Genomic DNA, 25,103 nt, shown 5'->3' on the forward strand with positions numbered 1-25,103 from the left:
TGGGAAGATAACAGCGTTCCATGCACCTTCGGCATTTAGTCATGCCGGCCACATGACCACGGAGACATCTTTGGACAGCACCGGCTCTTCGGCTTTGAAACAGAGATGAGCACTGCCCCCTAGAGTCAGGAACAACTAGCACATATGTGGGAGGGTAACCTTTGCCTTAATCTTACTGGTTATATATCAAGTTATGGGTCTTGGCCTAATATCCTCCAAAGAATCTAGTCACAGGGGTGTCAAATTGGTGGCCCGTGGACCAGATGCATCGCGCATAGGCCACACCCATCCCTGCTCCACGAAGGGGGAAACGTCATGATATATCATGTGATGGCACCGTGACACGGTTAGTTTGCACCCGTGATCTAGAGAGTTGGTTTTAGTGAGCCTGAGAGTTGAGTCATGATGATGGGCTAAGCAGGTTTGGTAAGCTGTAGCAACCTAATTTGACCTAGATTTCACAAGAGTTTTGCATATGAAGATGCATTTGATCCAAAGCTCACATTTTATATAAAACAATTAAAAAAAAATTAATGCATATTTTTGTGAGAAATACGTTATTGGCTAACATATGCAAAAATGGAACAAACAAAAATAAACTTTCTAGGTGAAAAGCAATCGCTACTTTAATAAGGTGATCTACATTGATTTCAATTTGATTTTCAAAATGATGACCTTTCTGCAGAAAACAGATTGTGCGCTTCCCACTGGGCTTAGTAGTGTCACTTGAGCCTGTGATTTCATTGGTCAATCATACTGAAAGGGATGGGAGGTACTTTCTCATGAATTGATTGGGCCTAATGTTGCCCAAACATTTTTTTTTCAATCTGAGGTTCCTTAAGAGCTAAATATTTCTTATTTTTGGGGTGGGGGGGAAGAGCTGGGAATCTAAACAAGCTTTATCTACCCTAAAATGTGGCTGCAACTTTTGAGTTTCATAGTTAATTTTAGACCTGCTCATCTAAACAACCGCCTTAATGGCTGTTTTGGAATTATACGGATACAGGATTTTGAGGGTCGAAATAGACCCAGATTCTTGGATATTCACCTGAAAGAAATAGGCTCCTTGATGAGTCAGGAGTGTTTTTCCACTTCTCATCTTTATGATTCATGTAAATATTGATTGTTATGGGGTGATGGTTCTCTACAAAAGTTGGAACCTAAACAAATATTTTAATTTGCCATTCTCTTGACAGTGCGAAGCATTTTCTAGTGAATGCAGTATATAACAGCCTATTCAACTCTGTAGTGTAGTTATACTTTGAGCAACTTGGCATACTAAATGCCTATTTTTATATTAGAAATTATGCATTTTGACAAACTTAAAAAAGATCAGGAAAATTGGTTGGCTATAACAGTATCAGCAATGGCTGTGTTGGTCATTTTATATTTCAAATTATTTAATTATTTTAATTTTCACAATGATAGTGTATGCAGGTATACAAAGCAGATAGATATGTATATTAATTTCCTTTTAAGAAGACATCCAGAGTACTTTATGCTTGTTTTATTATTATTTAATCTTATTCTTTTATTTTGTTTTAAGTAAAAAATTTCAGAAAAATTATAAATATAGGTAATTAATGAGGTTGTGCAATTTTTACTCAATTTGTTAGTAAAGATTCCAGGCAAAGTGTATTAAATTAATTTTATGATATCAAAAAGAAATATAATATTGTGGTTTGAGCTTTAACCTTAAAAGTTTACAAGATATTCTTCAGATGGCCTTAATTTGAGGAATTAGGTTATTGTTTATACATATACGATTCCTCCATCTTAGTCAATTTGCTTTACGACACTGCTTGTTTTTCTTTTGCAAATAAAAAATGGCAGACAAATGTCTGTGTCACATACTTTATTTAGATTGTATTAGCCATTAAGAAATGGTTGATTAACTTTCATGGTGCAGTCTAATAAATCAAGAACGGCTTTGAATCTCTTGATTGGAAATAAGATTATACCTCCTTTCCATTTATTTCTTTAAATCAAAAGGATCCTACAAATTAGCAAGCATTTTTAAAAAGTCTAAAGACCACGTTACTCAAAAGAGTTATACTCCTAGTTTAATAACCAATCAACTAGCACAGGGTCAGGGCAAAATCTGAGGTTTTGAAATGATTCCATCAAAGTTATAGCAGTACCAATTTTCCTAATACCCCCCCAATCCCAACAAAAAATGGTTCATTGTCAGGGTGATATTCTATATTGCTTTGAAAGAATTGCATGGACATAGGATCAACTGGAGCCATGGCAAAGAGAATGGAGATCTCAGAATCTCTCCTCAGTTCCCGTGAAAACCTCTTCAGGCCTTTCATTTTCTGCCTTGGAAGGCTTCAGACAAAAGTGCCCTGGTCATTTAAAAAAAGATTTTCTTAGTTTGCATTATCAGATTACTTAAGAACGTGAGCAGATCATTGTAATGTAGAAGTGGGTTTTAGAAAATAGCTGTAGGCCTTTGTATTATTGTTATTATTTGTCAAAGCTTCTTGAGGACAGGTGCCAAAATCTTTGAAACAGATGATTATAGATAGGGAAGTAATAAAGAGGGTTGTTTTGGGAATTCCCTCAGTGTTTTCCTTGGACCAAAGGCTGAAGTTATGCAAAGACAGATAGCAGCTACTGTTCTTCCGGATCCACAAAACTTCCAGCAGGAAATTTCTGCTATCCAGCATTTCTTGGCAAGCTGTAAATGAAATTCAGTCTTAGTCAACATGGACTGTTTCCAAGAGAAACCATGTGTGTGTGTGTTTTGTGCGCGCGCTTCTTTTTGCCTCAGCATGCCTTCCCTAAATAAAAAATAGTTCTGCATGAATACAGAGGGAGAAAGAGAGAATTAAAGGAAGCAGCATTATAGCTATAGCCCTGAGATTAGACCCACTCTCAATCAGGCTCAACTCTTCTCTTGTGCTTCAATTATAAAACATAACAATATTGATATGATTGTTTCCCCCCTTTTTTATTGTTACATAGGGACCAATGGGACCACGGGGTCCTCCAGGACCATCAGGATCTCCAGTGAGTATAGAATTTGATACTTTCCTTAGATGACCTTGCAATGATGACCTGAAAACAATACTGTAGAACAGTGTTTCTCAACCTTGGCAACTTGAAGATGTCTGGACTTCAACTCCCAGAATTCCCCAGCCAGCATTCGCTGGCTGGGGAATTCTGGGAGTTGAAGTCCAGACATCTTCAAGTTGCCAAGGTTGAGAAACACTGCTGTAGAAAAACAGAAAGATTATTCTATCTTGGGATGACCACTGATGGTGCTTCTATCACCGTTTTTCAGGGCCCTCAAGGTTTTCAAGGCAGCCCTGGAGAACCCGGAGAACCTGGCACTGGGGTGAGTATCCAGGAAGCAGGGTTGTCTTAACCAAAGGCATGGCATTTTCAGCACAAAAAACGGACATATATTTCACCTTCCATGTGTGCCTGCAGAAATTTCCCTTGAACTTTCAGCCAACAGGAGAACTGATTGAAATACCCAGTCTAAGAATTTTTAAAAGGGTCAGGAAAGATAAAAGTGCTGTGCCTTCTTCAGTGTTACATAGAGCACACCGAGAAAGTTAGGGATCTTATTTAGGATATTTAGATTAGATTTAGATTTATTTTATTTGTATGCTGCCCTTCTCCAGGAGGGACTCAGGGCGGCGAACAACTCAAGGGGGGAAAGGGAAACATAGAACACAATACAAGAAGTTAAAATAACCAAGAATCACACAACCACACAAGTCGAGAGGGGAGGGGAACTCATCAACCCCAGGCCTGCCGGCAAAGCCAGGTTTTGACAGCTTTTCGGAAGGCCTGGAGAGAGGTGAGGGTCTGGATCTCCGTGGGGAGTTCGTTCCAGAGGGCCGGAGCTGCCACAGAGAAGGCCCTCCCCCGGGTAGTAGCCAGGTGGCATTGGCTGGTAGACGGAACCCGGAGGAGGCCGACCCTGTGTGATCTAATGGGTCTTTGGGAGGAAATTGGCAGCAGGCGGTCTCTCAAGTACCCAGGTCCAATACCATGAAGGGCTTTATAAGTTACGACTAGCACTTTGAAGCGTATCCGGAGACTGATCGGTAGCCAGTGCAGTTCGCGGAGGATAGGTGTAACGTGGGTGTACTGAGGTGCATCCACAATCGCTCGCACGGCTGCGTTCTGGACGAGTTGAAGTCTCCGAATACTCTTCAAGGGCTGCCCCATGTAGAGCATGGTACAGATAGCACTTCACAATTGAGTCCAAAACTTCTGTTGCCAAGCAACAGTTGTTAGTTGAGTTTTGCCCAATTTTACAACCTCCCTTGCCACAGTTGTTAAGTGTGTCACTGCAGTTGTTAAAGTTAATACCATGATTGTTAAATGAATCTGGCTTCTCCATTGAATTTACTTGTCAGAAGGCCACAAGAGGTAATCACATGACCTGGGATGTTGCAACCGACATAAATATGGATCCATCAAGCGAAGGGAAGAAAAGGAGTCTGCCCCTTTTAAACTCAGCTCAGTAAAACCCTTTATTATCTTAATAGTAACACAAGGAACACTTTCAGGAAGAAATGGTCTGTGTTTAACAGTTTTTCTCCTGTGTATATTTCCTATCAGTCCTCTCCCTCAGAGCAATCTTCTCCAATTGCACTAATTTTATTCCTGGGATCAAAAAAGAGATATGGGAACAATAACAGAGCATAGGGTGGTCGCGTCTTGGGGAGAGAGAATTGGGGATAAGCATCCCAACTTCCTAGTTTGTTACTTTGCCTCACTTTAGCTCTATGAAGCCAACAATTCTATTATAGAGGATTTGGGGATGTGGATATGCTATTTAAATAGCAGATGCTTATTACAGATTTACAGGACCTTAGCCCAATCAGCCAGATATTATGAGCCTTGGGACTTTTTAATCACATTCTTCACACTGAGCTATTTGAATATTATAACCAGCATTCTTAGCCCATTGTACATTCCTTAAATTGCTCTTCCTCTATTTCCAAATCTCAAGAAAAGTTTATACATTTTAGCCATTGCGTGTTCATCATTTGTACAGAATTCATTTTCAGATTTATCACATTCTATTCCTAGTAACTTTATATTAAACCTATCTGAATTGTGCATATTGGAACCATTAAAACTAAAACTATCTGACCCTCTTTATATGTTAATCATTTCTCTTTGGTTAGAGAGAAAGAACCATGTTTCTTGAGCTGAGGCCAGCACAAATACTTTGGGTATAATCTGGGTTTGTACCTGTTCTATATCTGTAGTATGGTGTTCACAATTTTTTAAAATCTACATGTACTTTAACTTTGTCATATCATAACTAATCATGCCACCCAAACTTCAGACAATGATCTGCCACATTTAAAAATCTTTTGTTTCTTAACAAAAGCCATTCCTACATTTAAAACGAACAACAGGCAGCAAAATACAGTTTAAAATCAGGTAATCCCAGTCCTTCTCTTTCTATCTTGGAGAATCTCTCATTTAATCCTTGCTTTTCCCCCTGCCATATAAATCTGGAAATGTCTTTTTGTCCCTGTTTAAATTATGCATCAATTTTCAATTCTTGTTCTTGTCAGAAACAAGAACAATATTCTAGATAACACATTCATTTTTACGATAAAAATTCTTACAAGGACAATTGTCATTTCCCTTATCTTGTTAAATCTTTCTTAATTTCATTCCATACTTTAAAAGAAATTATTTTCAAATAACATACAAATCTGGTTAGTTATAATGATATCCAAATATTTTATTTTTCTCAATCCGAAAACCTGTTTTCACAGACAATTATTTTTGGATTTTATATTTTCTCTCAACATCTTTGTTTTCTTCTTATTACGGTAATTTTAAATCCAGCCAATGCACCAAATTCTCTTAATTTTCCCATTAATATGTATAACCCTTCTAAAGAAATTTCCAAAATTAAAACCAAGTCATTGGTGAATGCCCTTAGTTTATAAACTTTATAATCTTTTTTAAACTTAACTCCAGCAACACTCTCATCTTGTCTTATATCTGTATTCAAAGTGGGTATCTCTACTTTTTTGTATTTCACAAGACATTGTCAATTCCTCATTCACAATTATTTGTGGGTTTGTAATTTATACAGCTATGGTATTCCACTCATGTACTGTAATAAAGTTCTCTCTGAAATCCGTATCTTCCAAAATTTTAAACAGAAAATTCCAGTTGAAATTATAAAAAGCTTATTCTGCATCAAGAAATATGAAGGCAGTTTGTTTTTCATTGTATTGCTCCATATCTAATACATAAACAACATTGTTAATGTTATCTTCTAATTGCCATATTGATCTTCTTAGATAACATGGAACATTTTTCAGTCTTTTAGCTAAAATCATGAATATCTCATAATGATCATTCGGTAATGATATTAGCCTATAATTTTTTTTGCAATATCAAATCCCATCCTTCTTTAGGAATCAGTGCTATTATATATGTTTCTGTCCAACTATCTGGTGTCTTTCTAGTATCAAAAACAGAGTTCATCATTTTTTTTCAAAGGTAATAAAAGCTCATCTTCAAAATAATTTTAATAAGAAGCCTATGATCCATTTAGACCAAATGTTTTGTTTTTATTTGATTTTTTAAAATAGCATCACAAATTTCCCTTATTTTATTGGTCCCTTCATTGTTCGTTTTCAGGCATTTGTTGACTTGGTAAATCTTCTTTCTTAAAGTATTCATTTGTCCTTGCAAATGAAATTTCTTCTCTCAGATAGCCTTGTATAATACTGTACTGATGAAATTTTCTTTCAATGCTTACACTATTGAGCACCACAATTTTCTCTTTCTGTGATTTTAATATTTTTCCCCTTTTCTTTTCCCAGGAATTTTGCTGAGTCAAAATTCCTTTGTGTAACAACATTCCATTTTATTTCCCTCTCTCTCACACACAATTAACATAGAAAGCTGACACTGTAGGAGTTTAATTTGCTGTGGGATTTTTTTCTCTCTCCTGAGATCTCATTATTTTATTCTCCTTTATCTTTATATTTAGAATTATTGTATATTTTCTTCTCTCTTTTTCATTCAGTTTATTACTCTGTTGTATAAATTGTCCCTCCATGAATGCTTTGAGGTTTTTTATTTTTTTTTAACTTAAAGATTTCTTTCATATACAGTACTTTATTATAATTTTATACCTGGACATTATTTACTGGGCAGCATATTTTAAACAATTATACTTTTATTATTGCCCCAGTAATTAAAATAGGCATCTACTGCTTTATCAATTTAACTATTGTGCTATGGGGAAGGGGTCATGACGGTATAATATACAGGTTATCTGAAAGTTGTGGGAATTTCCACACAATATATTTGCAACCCTCCTAGATTAGCTTGACATCTAGGCAATCCCATGTCTTTGGCAGGGGAGCCAATTTGTGGCTGGTTTCAACTAGACTGTATAAAAGAAACCATTCTAAGGCCAGTTTCCAGATGGAAGTGCTTGGTACTGAGGAGAGGCCATTCCCACGTTGGAGTGAACTCTTGCTACCACCTCCATTGAACTCTTGACTTTCAGCTAGAGCAGAATATCCTGTGAGGAGAAAGTTGGCTGAACAATTTCCTTGATCTCATACCTTGCCCAAAACAAATAGGATGAAAATGACAAGACTTGAGCATTCCAACTGCCTACAAAGACCTTCAGTCTGTTCTTTCTTTTCTTTAAAGAAGGGATAAATGGATTTCTAAATTTTTTATAATTATGGTTGTTAAACCTGCAGCTGTTTGGGTAGGAGCAACTATTTTATTTCCATATTCTCAACATTTCTAAGCTGGTAGAATTCAAAGACAATTTTCAAGTTATCTATGGATCACTTTGAGGGATCAGGGATGGGAAGCAACAGCAACGTGGAAGAGTCTTTTAGTCATTGCCTTATCTCATCTGGCTTTTTAAAAACCACTTTCCTAATTTGTGATTCTGTGTATTCTTTTTAAAGAAGGCTTGAACAAATCCAACAGCTGACAATTCTTGAGATCTATGGTTTGCTGCCCATGGCAGCAATATATTCAAAGTAGCAGCATGAAGCTTATGTATAAAGATTAGTGGGCCTATGCATCTATTACAGAACAGAATAGAATTCTTTATTGGCCAAGTGTGATTGGCCACACAAGGAATTTGTCTTTGGTGCATAAACTCTCAGTGTACATAAAAGCTGTAAGTGATACATCATGATCATAATCATAATAAAAATACATTAATCATAAGTCAAGATATTTCATTTATTAAATTATTAAATTTAATTAAAGCTATAACACAGTGACAGTAATAGGATACTAAATAAGCAATCAACATAAACTATACTAGGAAAAACTAAATAAAACAATATAAATCATAATGATACAAGCAAGAAAGTTATATATATGAACACAAAGTAAATTTCCCACATGGACTGATCCAGGCTCAGATTAATTGTAGGACAGAAATTGTTGATCCAGGTAGAAGTGGTTAAGGAGTCTTTTTTCTTTGGAACAGGGTGAGAAAGATATCAATACAGAAGAAACTAGGAATAGTAGATGAGGATTTATGGCTTAGGTCTGGTATAAATACACTGGCACACTGTGAAGTTACTTTGTCATTGTCAGTTGCCTCTGTGAATAAGATGATTTTGAAGGTTCATGCAGGATGTTGATGGAAATCTACACGAATGGCTACTGAGATGGAAATGCTTGGAAAATTATAAATGTGTTCTCATTTCTTTAGGAAGAATATAAAATCCTGCAAGTACTGAGGACAATTTATAGTTTTGTTTTGCATATGAAAACAATTTCAGGATATGATGAAGTTTGATATGGATCTGCTTCTGAGAATGGAAGGCCCATGTAGCATTTCTGCTACAAGCTGTCAATCAGAAAGAGCTCTGGGACTTCAAAGAAAGCTTCAGAGGCCCATACCTTTGCCTTATTGATTTTGGAAACATAGTTTCAACTTTTATTTGTTTACTTCAGAACATATCTGATTTGCTGGTTCTTAATCTTTAATCTTTGTAGCTATTATTTCATTGCCGAGAAATTAGAGATGCTTTATATGTGAACAATCTTCAAAGGATTTTTATTGAAGTTTGGACTTTACTTGTAACTATATAAGTATTACATATACTGTACTGTATTTATACTTCATACTATGCCTATTTATACTAGTTGCCTTAATATGTGATTAAATTTGCTCATTAAACCTCCCACCGCCGATAACTAACTGAAGGAAATATCAATTCGAAGCAGAACTAAGAAAGGTTATGAAAAGCATGCAAGCTGTAATCCTGTTCCTTAAATGATCCTTATTTATTATGATGATTTATTGCACAGTCAGTCAAGTGTTTCTCTCTAACCAAAGAGAAACTGGATTTGGCGTTTTTAATCTATCTGTTGAGTCCTTCCCAAACATCTGGTATAGGCAGATGTTGATGTTTGAGAGTGTTGGTGGTGTAACCGAAGAACCATTCACTAGTGAGTTCAGGAATATGACTGATTATCCTTAATCTGTCGGTGCACCTCTATAACATCAAATCTTTATATCTGCCATGCATTAATTGAAAATGTTGCTTTGTTTTCCATGAATTTGGCTATTCACCTTTTAAAGTTAATTTGTGCTCATAACAATTCCTGAGCTATGCGTTGTCTACATATTAATCTTTATCTGTCTTGAATCTCCCACTTTGCTTTCAATGAATAATTCCCGGTCCTGTATTACAGCAAATATTTTTTTTCCTTTTCCACACAAAGACTCCTCTATAGTATCCCCTTATTAGACAGTTGTATTGCCGGGCAGATCATAGAAGATTCCTTGTTAATACACATAGTAGATATCTTTTCGCTTGGTATTGAAAAAACTGTTTTTAAGGAAATTGGTGCTTAAATGAGCCACGGTGGTGCAGTGATTAGAATGCAGTAGTGCAGGCTACTTCTGCTGATCACCGGCTGTCAGCAGTTTGGCAGATTGAATCTCACCAGGCTCAAGGTTGACTCAGCCTTCCATCCTTCTGAGGTGGGTAAAATGAGGACCCAGATTATTGGAGGCAGTATGCTGACTCTGTAAGCCACTTAGAGAGGGCTGTAAAGCACTATGAAGCAGTATATAAGTCTAAGTGATATTGCTACTGCTAAATCCCTGAATCAGATGTAGGAAGAAATAACATGACTTGGGAAGTCCTCAGCTGAGGCAGAATTTGAACCCAGTTTATGATGAGTCAAGGAACCAGCCTATGTGTCCCACTGTCAGAAGAAGAGCCAAGGTGGCGCAGTGGTTAAATGCAGCACTGCAGGCTACTGCTAGATCAGCAGTTCAGTGGTTCAAATCTCACCGGCTCAGGGTTGACTCAGCCTTCCATCCTTCCGAGGTGGGTAAAATGAGGACCCAGATTGTTGGGGGCAATATGCTGACTCTCTGTAAACCGCTTAGAGAGGCCTGAAAGGCCTATGAAGCGGTATATAAGTCTACTGCTATTGCTATTGCTGTCTCATTTGTTGCTCAATGCCATACCAAGTCTAGGCTGTGTCATTACAACCCCTTATTTCATACTTCATTCTTCTCAGTTATATTTTTCCTTTATCTTCTAGGGTGCAATGGGTCCCCGTGGGCCACCTGGGTTACCCGGAAAACCAGGAGAAGATGTGAGTATTATTTTCTTAAACTTCCCAATAGTAGGATCAGCAGAGATGAATCAGCTTCAGTGAAGGAGGAGGTTGCTAGAAAGGTTATGTTAAAATGTTTATTTAAAGATTATATCTTGATGTTTGTATCAATTACCCTACACCAATAAATCATTTGTTCTCAGAAGGGAGATGTGGATTCTAATATAATTATGCTGAAGAAGAAGGTGTTTCTAGACTTTGACAGAAGCCAAGGTGTACAGAGATATACCATTTAAAAGAAAGAATGAATTGTTGCATCACAACCCACAACAGAAATGCAAAATGACAGAACTGGAAGGGACCTTGGAGGTCTTCTGGTCCAACCCCCTGCCCAAACAGGAGACCTATACTATTCTGGACAAATGGCTGTCCAATCTCTTCTTAAAAACTTCCATTATTGGAGCCCCTGAGGTGGTATTCTACTGATCAATTCGCATGAACCAGTAGTGGAAATCGCAGGTGGCCCCACCCACCCACCCCGGCTTTATGGCATCCCATTTAGGCCCTTTTTTCACCAAAAGTGCATGTGCGGAAGACTGAGTGCATGCACGGAGGTGGCATGTGCCAGTGAAGCGAGCACATGCTCCCATTTGCAAATCGGTAGGGAAGGTAAGTCAATAACACCCCTATGGAACACCCACAAGTTCTGGAAGCAAGTCATTCCATTGATTAATGGTTCTCGCTGTCAGGAATTTTCCCCTTCTTTCTAGGCAAGATCTCTTTCTATCCATTACCTTTTGTCCTGCCTTCAGGTACTTTGGAGAATAGGTCGGCCCCTTCTTCTCTGTCACAGCCTTTCAAATATTGGAAGACTGCTCTCATGCTACTCCTTGTCCTTCTCTTCGTTAGACTAAACATATCCACTTCCTCCAACCGTTCATTATCTGAGAATGTTTACTGGCTGATCAGCTGTTGAGAAGAAGCAGAAAAAACACCCCAGAAAGCTAAAAAACCAGAGAAGGATGAAATAGAAAGGGACATGATTGCCCACCCACTTACCAGGAACATCCCACATAGCACTATTTTGTTCCAGATTCTATTTGTCAGTCATATGTACAGTGCATACAGTCAAACATGGTATTCTGCCAGTTCGTCCTGGTTCGGGCGAACCAGTAGTGGCGGTGGCAGGAGGCTTCCCACCTGCCCAGACATCATCATGGATGCTCTGCGCATGCGCAGAAGCACCACATGTGAGCGAAGCGAGCATGCACGCATGTGCGTGCGCTCCCGGTTTCGAGCCGGTAACAAAGATTAGAGCATTTCATGTCTGCATATAGTATATGACAGAAGTGAGTATACCCCCTCACATTTTGTAAATATTTAAGTATATCTTTTCATCTGATAACACTGAAGAAATGACACTTGGCTACAATGTAAAGTAGTAAGTATACAACTTGTATAACAGTGTAAATGTGCTGTTCCCTCAAAATAATGCAACACACAGCCATTAATGTCTAAACTGCTGGCAACAAAAGTGAGTACAACAAAAGTGAGTACACAGGTACATTCATACTATGGAATTGACATTTAGAATGTCCCAATTGCCTAACCTTAAAATAGACAATTCCACGGCATTAATTTGCTTCTGAACATATATTTTTAAGGAATGAGCTGTTAAACATATGCAAAGGGAAAATTGAAGTGATGAGGGTCTAAATTTAGTTCTTTTTTATTTAAAAATGGTAACTAATTTTGGGGCTCATGAGAAAGAGGAAGAAAAGCCAGGGGTTGTCTGGTTCTTCTGTATTTCTGTTTGTGAAAGAAAAAGCACATCCTGTACTTCTAAAAATAAAGATATCTTTTTGTGCTTGCAATGTTTTGACAATAAAATGCTGGACTTTATCATAGATCAGGCCCAGCCGAGCAGAATTTTGATGAGTCTTATCCACTTGTTTGGTGACATATTTTATGTAAATGAGACCCTTCCTAAATAAAATTGCATCCCTTTCATGCTTTTTTTCAGGGTGAAGCAGGCAAACCAGGCAAATCAGGAGAGCGTGGATTACCTGGACCTCAGGTATGGCTGTGTCCTCCGTATCAGTATAGATCGCTAGATTCAGAAACCACAATCCTCCGATTTTTGCAGGTTATAAGAGGCACAGTATAAAATTATAGTGTTTGGGGCCAAAAGGTCTTTCTTTTCTCTTCCTGGTGACAGACTGAAAATTGCAACCTCCATGATGCTAAGTGGGTAGTACTAACACCCTGCTTTTTGGGTACCTTTACTGCAGCACTGTAATTCTGTATATCCTAATGTGAAAGGGCTGAAGTTAAATCAGGATACTGAAAGGCGGAAGTAAATAACAGGAAGCACGCAAAATATTCTCACCTTCCCTTTAATGATGAAGATAATCAGATCGAGGAGGAAACGAAGGGTTATAAAGGCCATTTTTTGTCTGACTTTGTTTTCTTTTATCGTGATAAACATCTGTGCGCCCGACTGATTTAGGTTCTATGTAAAGGACTATTGAATTAGAAACCCAGTTTTTCCTTTAACTTTTGCAGATATCGTAGTTTTTAATCTGTTACGAAGTTAGCAGTAATGTGGGAATTGTCGCATGTGTGTTTTAGAAAACGTGCCTATTTTTTTAACCAATTAATTTCTCATTTAAATTTAGGGTGCTCGAGGTTTCCCTGGCACCCCAGGCCTTCCTGGTGTCAAAGGTCACAGAGTAAGTTTGTATTTTGCACATGAGATTTTTAAATTTTAATTTAATTCAGAATTGATCCCTATACTTCTCCCACTCTCTCTCTCTCTTCTAGGGATATCCTGGTTTAGATGGCTCTAAAGGAGAAGCTGGTGCTCCAGGTGCTAAGGTAGGACCGAGAACTCCCATCCTAACATATGATTGGTGAAAACCCTGCTATTCTTTTAGCATATTGTTAAGCTTACATTTATTTGTGCCTTTTATTCATTTCCCACCCATTCCCAAATATTAAATTATAACTGATCAATTCCTACTTTTTTAAAAGGGAACCTTCGATCACGTTGAATCCAATGGTTGCAGGCAGGAAAAGCAAAATTAACCATTCCTAGATTGAAATTCATTTGATAGAAAAAGAATCTCAGCTGCCACTTTGCTGGTCTAGATTTTTTTCCCCTCAAGGAAGTTACATGAAAGGGAGCAGCAGTTACGGTTATTGTAGAAGGGAGAAACACTCCTTTTTAAAAGGATGCTGATTTCTACTGATACAGAAATCAGTTCAGCAGAGATGCCAAGTCAGACATTAAACAATGAGATTGGTAATCGACTTATTTAAAAATATTTTTAAAAGAAATTGTACATTTGTTTTCACTTTTTAAACGAATCAGCAAAAACTGTGATTTGAAAATAGTTAATTCATGATTATATTAATTATGCCAGATTGATACAGTGTGTACACCAATTGGTGTTCCTTTTGCTAATCTCTATGGTGCCACTTACTACCCATTGCATTATGATATCTCTAGCCATCCTATTTATCTTAAAAACAATTGGAATTTTATATTAACACACTTGCATTGCGAAGGAATATGCATGAGGATTCCCAGAACACCTAGGTCCTATTTTATACTGTGCTAGACAATAATCAATCAATCAGAATTGAGCTGGAAGGGACCTTGGAGGTCTTCTAGTCCAACCCACTGCTCAAGCAAGAAACCTTACCGTTTCAGACAGGTGGCTCTTCAGCCTTTTCTTAGATACCTCCAGTGATGAAGCACCCACAACTTCTGAAGGCAAGCTGTTCCTCTGGTTAATACTTTTGATACATTTGAACAGTTGACCTACAGAAATCTTTCTCAACTAAAAGAAACTATTTGCATCGTTAAAAAATATATTCTGAGAACTTTAAGAGAAGAGCAATCTTGATCTCTTCCTCCCAGCCAGTCTTTTTTGCTGTCTAAATTTTGCTCCTTTGAAATCCAGGGAATCCAGAACACGTTCCACCTCAATAACTCTCAGTTCTAGAAAACTGGAGTCCTTTTGCAGCAGGAGAATTCACCCCAAGTAGCCCTTTGTATAGCAACTGCCTGATTAGCTGTCATTCACAGTTATGACTGTGATGAAAAAGTAACTTTGAAACCAATGTTCACATTTATGATTTCAAGTCTGTAAAGTAAAGGAAAGCTGAAGTAAAGTAAGCGCAGTCTTGGTTTCACTTAGCAACTGCTTTGCTTAATGGCTGAATTGCAGGTCCTAATTATGATCACTAAAGAGAACTACCTGTACTCCCTGAACAGTGATTAAGTGTTAACCTGGCTAACTTGGTACCAAGCTTTTGGTACCAAGCTGGAATGGATTCATCTCTTACAGAATCTAACAGCTGTAGGGCATCCTCTAATGAAGATGTGTTGAAATGTCCAGCCATCAGTTAGCTATTGATGTGTTTTCCATGTTTTTGAATGTCCCTCTAGTGTTCCCTTGATGTGAAAGGTAGTAATGATTTTGCAACTGAGGCCAACTATGATGTCCCAATCTGTTTTGTATTTTCTGTTTAATGACACAAATGTCTAATAATAGTTTAGTTACCATTGTTCCTTTTTTTCTCTAGGGTGAAGCTGGATCTTCTGGGGAGAATGGTTCTCCTGGTCCTATGGTGAGGATCCATTGTTCCGTTAGTTTTTAATCGCTATTACCAACATTGTAGGTTGGCCATTGTCCATATCTGATTATCCATATAGAGCATACTTTGTCCATCTTCATATCCCTTCTTTGCATCCCCGTAGGTTAATACAAACAGACTGCATTTACATTTTGAGTTCCATGGAATCTAGATGACACAGGTAGAATTCTTATGTAAAGTAGTTTCCTACCCATGGTTCCTTAGTCACAGCGTGTATGTGCTTGTGCACAGTATCAATCATGGAAAATGCATACACACAAACAGTAGAATCCTACAGTATTCAGAGATCTCTCTCTCTCTGCATCTCTTGCTTGTATATCCTAGCAGGCATTTCACAGGTGAATTATTATTATTATTTATCGCATGACACATTCACATCACATTTCGAGAAAAGCAAAAGATAAAAATACAAAATATGAAATACAAGCTCTAAAATATGTCTAGATTACAGATACATTTTTTTTCTTCATTTGTCACAGCCAGGAAATCAGCAAAGTCTCCATCATAGATTCCTTTTTGACACTCTGTCACTACATGTTGAATAGTTTGTCTTTTGGCCCCACAGTTGCAATTCAGTGATGGTATAGAGGGCGTCCACACATCTACCATGGCCAGTGCGAATTCGGTCCAGTGTTGGTGAACTAGAAGATAAAACTCACAGGATATTAGTTTTCAGAAGATAGCTCTCTTGAAGGACTGTAGGGCTCTAATACCTTTTTAACCTTTGCTTCTATTATTCCTTAGGGTCCCCGTGGCCTTCCAGGTGAAAGAGGACGTCCTGGCCCATCTGGTGCTGCTGTAAGTATCAGCATAGTTTGAACGTTGCAGATCCTGCCTTCTGGACATGTTGCTTGAGTGCTTTTTACATCTACAGAATGCATAAACCAGGGGTGGGTTCCTGCTGCTGTTGGTACTGGTTTGCTTTGAGCGTGTGTGTGCAGTTCACTGTAAATTATTCTCAACATGCACGAAAAACATGAAAAACTACTAAAAAACATGCCGGCAACGGCAGCGGAGACCGGGAAACTGGGTCAGAGGCGTGGCCAACTTGGGTCGCTGCCGATTCTGGGACCCAGGCCTAATTCCCACTACCAGTTCGCCTGAACCGGTGCAAACCGTAGAAGCCCACCACTGGCATAAACGCATCTATGCCTTCAGCAGAAAATCCTTGCCCTCTTTGCAATCTCCATCTAATTCACTGCGGCCAATTCAATCTCCTGGAGTAGCGGTGTATCCTCCTAATGTAAAAGATGAAGGAAAATTAATGCAGCACCATGAGGGCTGTGCACGCAAACCACACATACTTTTTAATATACCCTTAGGATAAGGATGGTAGCATTTACTGTGCCATGAATAGTGAAGCTGTACAAAAGCAGTGTTAATTAAAGGGAAGCATTTGTGTGGAAAACAGTTTTAATTATCTTGTGGTCTGGACCTCAAATATAGGATGAAATTTTGTGCTAAACCTGTCTTGGGCACCTTCTAGTTGTGTGGACCTAAATTCTCAGAAATGATTGGGCTGCTTAGAGAGACATCGGAAATTGCCCAGACTGAGAAAGGCTGCAATAAAAGAAAAGCCAATGTAATGAGGTCTTCCTTCCTTTCTTCTTTCTACCTGCCTTTCCTTAACTATCATATCCAACAAGATTATGGAAGCAACATGTAGCGTGGGTTGCCTTTTGAAGTAAAGCTTCTAGCTTAATGGCTCTAGAAGCAACTTCTGGAAGGCAGGAGAATAAAATAGCATCTTCATGTAGCTGTAAATTTGGATGTACCTGAGAATGCTTAATCTCAGATCTTATAGGATTAGTAGAGAGCCCTTTTGTGTAGTGGTTAAGCCTTCAGGTTAGAAACTGGGAGACCATGAGTTCTAGTTCCACTTTAGGCACAAAAACCAGCTGAATGACCTTGGGCCAGCCACTTTCTTTCAGTCCTAGGAAGGAGACAAGGGCAAACCGCTTCCCAAAAACCTTACCAAGAAAACTGCAGGGACCAGGCAGTCAACAGAAGTCAACACTGACTCAAAGGAACACAAATAATATAGTCATAAGATTAACGCACTGATTGGACAATAGGAAGGATTTCTCTGTAAAAAGTTATTGGAACAGACCTATTCCCTATATTTGCTTATTTTGTTCTTGCACTGCCCTGGCATAAGATGACATACATGGTCCATTCCGTTTGATCTTCTCAAAAAATTTGCATAGCCAATTAGTCTGAGAAATGGTGATTTACCCAATGTCAGTGGGTAAATTCTGCAGTGTACTGTAAGTACAATGCAAAACAAAGCTGAACTTTCAGGTGCAGATATTTTTACAGAGCTGTAAGTCAAAATAAATTATCCCCTTGGTCCATTTCACATCTCAAAAAGATGTGATCCCTCATTTGCCACTGCACTAAACATTGCCTGAAATCTCTTTTGGCTTTTTTTTTTTAACCACATGGTAAAATTTCTCTAATGGTCATTATAAAACTCAGCAAGGCTGTTTTTGGCTTAGGTTCCAGACTGTTTATTTGCACAGATTTGAAATGTCGAAGAAATTAAGGAGCTGAAGTAATCAAGTTACTCAATAGTAGTAAATCAAGATTTGCAGGAAAAAGTAGGATTTACTGTTTCCTGTGACTAAATTTAAATCCATCATATTGAAGAGATTTAAGAGATTGAGGGAAAGTGTGGGACAAGATACGTGGTTCATCTCAGAATAGGCGAGTCTCAATTCGACAGATGTGTGTGTATGGTGGTGGTAGGAATTAAGATATTTTGTTTTTACTGACTGACTGCAATACATTTGAGGGTGGGAAATGATTGTTGAAAACCTACCCTTTTTTACCCCAGTATAGTATTAAATATAGTTTCCTAAAATCGATGTCATTCTTATTTCCTTGGTTTGCCACTACATGAGTCTTGGCAACAGGAAGGTAATTTCCTGGGGGCTATTTTGTCATCACTATAGTTTTTGTAAGTTTCTTATCGCTCACCAAATATAAAGACAGTTTACACTTGTGGTGGAGAAAATTTTTTTTTTAATGGTAATTGTTAAAGCAACAACAAACACATTTTTAAAAATAGTTCCACTTCAGAATAGGGGAATATAAACTTTTGAAGGTGAAAGCAAATAATTTTATTCAGAGTATACAGTTAGGATGTTTAAAAAGGGTTTTAACTTGGTCTAAGCAAATAATTCAATAAGATGTGTGGTTTGCAATTGAGCGATCCTCTTGATTTGCTCTTTGAATCCACAGAACTGTCTTATCAAAAGCTCTTCTGAGTTATCTGAGTGGTTTATCCGTTAAGGAGTTATGTTTGCACAAACTTAGTTTTTTACTATAATTGAAGGGAGGCATTTGAAGAAGGCATGCTTTTTGTTTGGCTTTAAGTCCTTTAATGGTATCCCCTTGAGGGTTTTGGATTGTGCTGACGAGAGTCACGTGACCCTTCGACTTCACCTTTCCATTTGTTTTCCTGGCCCGTTGCCTGAGACAGGAGCAACTAGGCCAAGCAATTAGTCTTTAGTTACAGGAGGGCAGGAATGTCAACCCATTAGCTGCTGAGAAGGACTCCTACAAGAGGCCCTGCTCAGGCTCTGGGATTGTGTGAGATTAGAACTACAGCCCTGTAGAAAAGTACAATCCTTTCTAAAAACCATTGTTCAAAGAATAGCCTTAGATATGACTCAGATGTCCTAAAATTGAAGGATGTTGTTGTTTGCCATAATTTTTTCAAGACTAGTATGATTTCCCTTTTTCTCTTGTGAACCAAAAGACATAGATGATTAAAAAAAACAGAATTTTTCTAGAAGAGTTATATAGAACTGTAGCATATCTAACTTGAAATTTAAAGAAATCCAATGTAGACCCTTTTATTCCAGCTGTTGCATGCCTCCAAGACTGGAAAGTTGTAGAAGCAAGCCTCAAAGATCTTTTCATTGCTTGTATTCTCATGAGCATGTACTTTCTCACATATTCCATTTTGCCTCAGGAGCAAGAGCAGCATATGAGCAGATTTCTACTCATGTAACATATTTCTTCTTCCTTTTTCTCCTCCTTGGCTTCCTGGCATGCCTCCAGCTGTCCAGAGAAGATGTTAGTATACTGATGGAGAACAAGGGAGTAGGGCAGCTATTAGATAGCTAAAGACTTGCTCGGAATTCTAAATCCATTTGGCAGCAAAACTCCAAATATAACAATACTGTTGTCTGACGAAGTATATTTTTCTGAGTCAGTATTTTGTTCACACAGGGTGCTCGTGGTAATGATGGTCTCCCTGGTCCAGCTGGTCCACCGGTAAGTAATTGTTATAATTTTTCCCCTTCTGAAAAATGATTGTTACATTTATCGTTAGTATAATAATATGATCTAACTTAAAAATAAAATCCTCTCCTTGGTTATACCAGTGATGTCATGAAAGGCAACAACATTATATTGTAAAACCTATCCTCTATACCTGTGATGGCTAACCTATGGCATGCGTGCCAGAGGTGGCATGCAGAGCCCTCTCTGGGCATGTGCGCCATCGTGCAGTTTTTATGACTTTTTCCCTCTTTTATCCCTGATCAACTAAGCCAACTTCATAAATCTTCCCTGAATTTTTATTGAAATCTCTAATGAATAACTCACAAGAAAAAAAGAAGAAAGACTTTGAAGGTAGCTTGTTAAAAACAAGGAACAACAATAACCTGAGCGGAGGTGGCGCAGTGGTTAGGGTGCAGTACTGCAGGCCACTTCAGCTGACTGTTATCTGCAGTTCAGCGGTTCTAATCTCACCGGCTCAAGGTTGACTCAGCCTTCCATCCTTCCGAGGTAGGTGAAATGAGGACCCAGAATGTGTGGGCGATATGCTGACTCTGTAAACCACTTAGAGAGGGCTGAAAGCCCTATGAAGTGGAATATAAGTCTAACTGCTAACCTTATACTTTGAAACTAGACTGGATCTGACACAGATTCCAAATTCAAATTCCAATAATATCCAAACCTTTCAGTTGATTATGATAAATATATTACCCAACTCTGGATTTGTGCTTTCCCCTCCTCCGGACAGCATCTATTACATCCACATTTTCCTTGTTTGAACCTTTCTATATTATTATAAGCACCTTTTTTTCCTGACCAAACTTCTAAATACAAAAAAATAATAATTTGGAACAGATGGAGAACTGGAACAGTGAAGGGTGTTGAGTGCTCTTTTTACTAAATCTAAGAGTAACTAAAAACACCAGCAACTTTATTTCTTGTCTCAGTTTGACCAAAGACTTGTTTCAGCTATAAATACATTGGGAAACTCAGTTCAAACTGTCTACCTTATACGTTTAGATAAGGTAGATAGTCTACCTTATACTTTAGGAGTGAAGTGCACAACTGCTTAAATGAGCATCAAAATGCTAAATGTTTAAAAGAACTTGGTTCTGCTTTTTGTCAAGCCCACTTGTTTTGTTTCCTTTTTTCAGGGACCTGTTGGCCCTTCTGGTGGACCAGGGTTTCCAGGAGCTCCAGGGGCAAAGGCAAGTCATGCTTCAAAGCCAAAGAAATGTCTCTGCAATTGTGTAGCATAAATTGCATCCACCTCCCAGCGTTCTAAATGCCACTCTGCTAACTCGACACTGGGCATCTTTCCTTCTTTTTATCAGTTTATCCATCTGAAGAACAAGGAAAAGAAAAAAGATTTAATCTAATTTTTTTTTAAAAAAGGAAGAAAGTACAGGTAGTCCTTGACTTACCACAGTTCGTTTAATGACTGTTCAAAGTTACAACAACACTAAAAAATGTGACTTACGACCGTTTTTCACTGTTACCACCTTTGAAGCATCCCTGTGATCATGTGATCAAAATTCAGATGCTTGGCAATTGGTTCATATTTATAACCGTAGCTGTGACCCAAAATCATGTGATCCCCTTTTGCGACCTTCTGACAAGCACAGTCAATGGGGAGGCTAGATTCACTTAACAACCGGGTTCCTAAATCATCAGCTGCAGTGATTCACTTAACAACTGTAGCAAGAAGGGTCATAAAAGGGGGCTAAACTCACATAACAAATGTCTCGTTTAGCAACAGAAATTTTGGGCTCAGTTGTGGTCGTAAGTCAAGGACTACCTGTATAGACTAGATTTATATTAATAGATCTCCCAGGACCGATTTTTGATCTTGAGGATTACTTCTTTGGGGGGCAGACAGCCGGAGAATTTTAAGGAATATGGATTATACTGAAGAATATTGTGATTCCATCTTGTCCTGTCTTATCTGTTTCTGTGGGTGCATAATTTGCTGCAGTGAAATGGAAAAGCAATGAGTCTAGCTAAGAAAACAGTACAAGGAGAAAGCAGGTTTGGGGATTTTTCAAGACTTTTAGAAAATGTCTTGAAATAGTGGCTAATATAAGGCTTGTGAATATCCTGTATTGGATAATGTGAAGTTGATGACAGATAAACCAATTTAGACTTCTTCTTTCTTTTTTTAGTAATGATGATTTTGTTTGTAGGGGGAATATCTTTAACAGAATTAAGGCCATTATTGAATATGTTTAATAATGTTTTTTAAGACCACAGGTCAAAATAACATTTTAAATCAAGGGAAATTCTCCCATTCACTTCCTCATCTAGAAAGTTTGTTGAAATATTTATATTGCAATGATTATCAAATGGAATAATAGTTGAGACTGAAAAATACGCTGGTGAAAAAAAAATCTCACATCCATTTCCTGCTGAATTTTGCTCTTGCCACAAGTCTTCCCACTCACACGTTCATTCACCATCAGTTTGAGAACAGATGTAGAAATTGCTGACTGTGAATTTAGCACTATCTCACATGTGGTAGGATCTTGCCAGTTTAAAAACCGGTTCAGTGAGCCCATGCTTCGCTCGCATGGACAGTTTTAAGGAAACTTACCTGCTGCATTACTGCTGGGGAGTAACACAGCTGAGGTGTGGCAATCCGCTCTGCTGTGTGAATCGGCTGAGAAGATATAGGTCAGTAAACGCAGGGGCGAATGGGTGGGCCCACCTTATTGTCAGAGCAAACTGGTTCACTCCCAGCTGATCATCAGAGCTACCGATTTGCCTGAACCGCTAGAATCTCACCCCTGCTTAGATACTTGTTCAGATCAGTGGTGGGTTGCAGGCGGTACGCCCTGGTACAGGCTTACTGGTTCCCGCCCAGAGCAACGGGTACCGTTCCGGTATGGCGCTCCAAAGGGCCCACCCTCCCGCCCGAGCTCCTTACCTTTCTTTAAACTCTTTGGCGCTTCCGCCCACGTGCGCAGCATGTACAGCACCTGCATGATGCTTTGCTGAGTAGCTGGAGCATCACGTAGGTTTCGCTGGAGGGTAAGATGCATGCGCGTACTGTGCATGTGTCTGCGCGCGTTGGCGTGTGTTCATGTGGAGGATGCCAGGCCCCGGTTGCAACGGGATCTGGAACCCACCACTGGGTCAGATGTAATCAACTCTTGTAAAAGCTGAAGAAGACTCTGCTTTCAGTGTACTATTGGCTCTGTTATGCAATTCTTTTTCAACAGTATCTTCATTCCTCAGTGAATTTCATATTCCTTTCAAATATTCCTGAGTATTTGGCCCAGGCTGCCTTTTGCTCTAAGCTTGAACAGAAATCAGAATTTTGCTAAAGGGACAAAGCAATCAGGGGATCAACTCCCCCATACCCCCCCCCCCAGGAGACCTATCATAATGTTATGGTCCTTGGCTCAGCTTCACAGATTTCCTTATTGTAAGGCTCATTAGAGCGAGGGAAAACAGAGACACAGCCGGAGAGAATAGCCTTCCCTTGGGAATTCCCAAAACCACGTGGTTTCTGATTTGAGTGTGCTAATCTGCTAGTGGACTGGTTTCTAGGGTTACTAGACAGTGAAGGGGCCATGTGTATATGTGTGCGGCGAGGTAGAGATAGTAGGAAAGGAGGCCCCTTGTGCAGTATCCCACAAGAACTAACAATGGGTCTTCTTCATTAACAAAGTGCCCTTGTTGCAAAAGATGAAGAAAAGAATCCTTCCGAAGGGAATGTCAGAGATAATAATAAGATGGGGTGAGAGAGGGGAGAGGAATATTAGCATTTTGCGTTTTAGGAATGGTGCTTTCTTTGGGAGTTGGGGGAAGAGCAAGAATGGAAAAGCTTGAAAGTTTGGTACAAAATACCCTGAGAGTGTGCAAGCTTTCAGATTCTCCAGCGCTCTTTATTAATTGATCTAATTCAACAAGGATGGTGGGAAAGAAGTGGACAAACCCAAAGGAACATGCCCTGTTTTTATTTGAGGTCTTGCAATTTAAGAAATAAGATTTTAATTGTCCACGTTACTCCCCAAAAAATCAGGGTCTCTTGCCCTCTCCCCAACCTGCCTCTCATCTGAGGCATGTTTTAGAATTCCTTTCCTTGGTCAAAATCAGAGATCCTTGCCCAGAATCCATGGTATTTTAGTTTAAATAAAGAAATTTCACATTGGGAGCATCATAGCTTATTTATTTAGCATATGGCATATTCTACACGGCCTAGCAATATATATGAACATTTCACTTAGATGAGTAAAGCACAATAAAATATAAATGTCAAAAAGATCTATATTGAAATATTAATGTCTAAGGCTAGGCCATCTAGCCATTGAAGCGCAGCATTGTTTATATTTTATATGTTTATATTTTTTTAAAAAAAACAGATATTGGACCAGTATATGCCCTCAACTTACAGCTGATCACAATGCTATCTACAGTTTAACATGGAACCCCCACAGTCACACTGAGGGGAGGATACTATGTCCCATTTATACAGGGAGTCCCAGCAGACACCGTGTGAGGGGCAAATCCTATTCCAGATTGCCCATTGCTAACATGGCAGTTCAAAGCCTGGCACCTTTTTTGTAGGGTCATTTATATGTCTATGTCTGGGCATTCAGTGCCCCATTTGGCTTTCCATTGGGAACCAATGTTAAAGTTGTTTAGCAGATGTTGAGCAATGTGGAGGTTTCCAGGATTTGAGTCCTCCTAGGGACACAGTGGCTAAGACACTGAGCTTGTCAATCAGAAAGGTTGGCAGTTTGGTGGTTCAAATCCCTAGCACCACGTAACAGAATGAGCTCCCGTTACTTGTCCTAGCTTCTGCCAGCTTAGCAGTTCAAAAGCACGTAAAAATGCAAGAAACATAGGAACCACCTTTGGTGGGAGGTAACAGCATTCCATGCTCCTTCAGCATTTAGTCATGCCAGCCACATGACCATGGAGACGTCTTCGGACAGTGCTGGCTCTTAGGCCTTTGAAACGGAAATGAGTATCCCCCCTAGATTCGGGAAGGACTAGCACATACTGTATGTGCGAGAGGAACCTTTACCTTTTACTAATAAACAAGGAAGGTTGGCTTACACCAGTAGGAGTGGATTGTTCATAATTTTTCTTTATTCTCTCACTCTTGCATCTTGTCTACGTAAAGCTGGCAGTGTTATATGGCTCAGAACAGGAAGCCAGCAAGTTGGGGTGATTTTGATACATCCACTTATAATCCTCATGGTGTCATTGAGTCTGATGTCTAATTTATGAATGTGGCAGCTGTTAAGCCAGACAGAGGCACAATATTCTGTAAAGTAGCTCAACCCTAGTGCTGATGATGACCTGGCATCTGAAGCTCCCCATTTAGTTGCACATAATTTCTGGAGTGTGGTGTTCTTGTATGCCACCATATTCTCTAGAGCAGTGTTTCTCAACCTTGGCAACTTGAAGATGTCTGGACTTCAACTCCCAGAATTCCCCAGCCAGCGAATGCTGGAGAAACACTGCTCTAGACCAGAGAGAGTCAGTCCATTATTACTCCAAGGTATTTAGAATGAGGATTATAGGGGAGTAAGTTGTTATTTCAATAGATCTTCAGAGTTTCATTT

At 38.9% G+C, this 25,103-nt stretch overlaps 1 protein-coding gene across 1 annotated transcript in view; it reads left to right on the forward strand.

Moving 5' to 3' along the window:
- COL2A1 (collagen type II alpha 1 chain) overlaps positions 1-25,103 on the forward strand; it is a 90,413-nt gene that overhangs the window by 12,389 nt on the left and 52,921 nt on the right. The window contains exons 9-18 of the mRNA XM_087710572.1: positions 2,971-3,015; positions 3,290-3,343; positions 10,558-10,611; positions 12,596-12,649; positions 13,251-13,304; positions 13,396-13,449; positions 15,166-15,210; positions 15,982-16,035; positions 19,477-19,521; positions 20,682-20,735. Of these exons, the coding sequence (XP_087566698.1) occupies positions 2,971-3,015; positions 3,290-3,343; positions 10,558-10,611; positions 12,596-12,649; positions 13,251-13,304; positions 13,396-13,449; positions 15,166-15,210; positions 15,982-16,035; positions 19,477-19,521; positions 20,682-20,735 (513 nt within the window). The remainder of the gene's footprint in view (positions 1-2,970; positions 3,016-3,289; positions 3,344-10,557; positions 10,612-12,595; positions 12,650-13,250; positions 13,305-13,395; positions 13,450-15,165; positions 15,211-15,981; positions 16,036-19,476; positions 19,522-20,681; positions 20,736-25,103) is intronic.

The sequence above is a fragment of the Thamnophis sirtalis genome, unplaced genomic scaffold (genome assembly GCF_051295495.1).
Source record: "Thamnophis sirtalis isolate CommonGarterSnake01/CBP01778 unplaced genomic scaffold, rThaSir2_p1.2 scaffold_3, whole genome shotgun sequence".
NCBI lineage: Eukaryota > Metazoa > Chordata > Lepidosauria > Squamata > Natricidae > Thamnophis > Thamnophis sirtalis.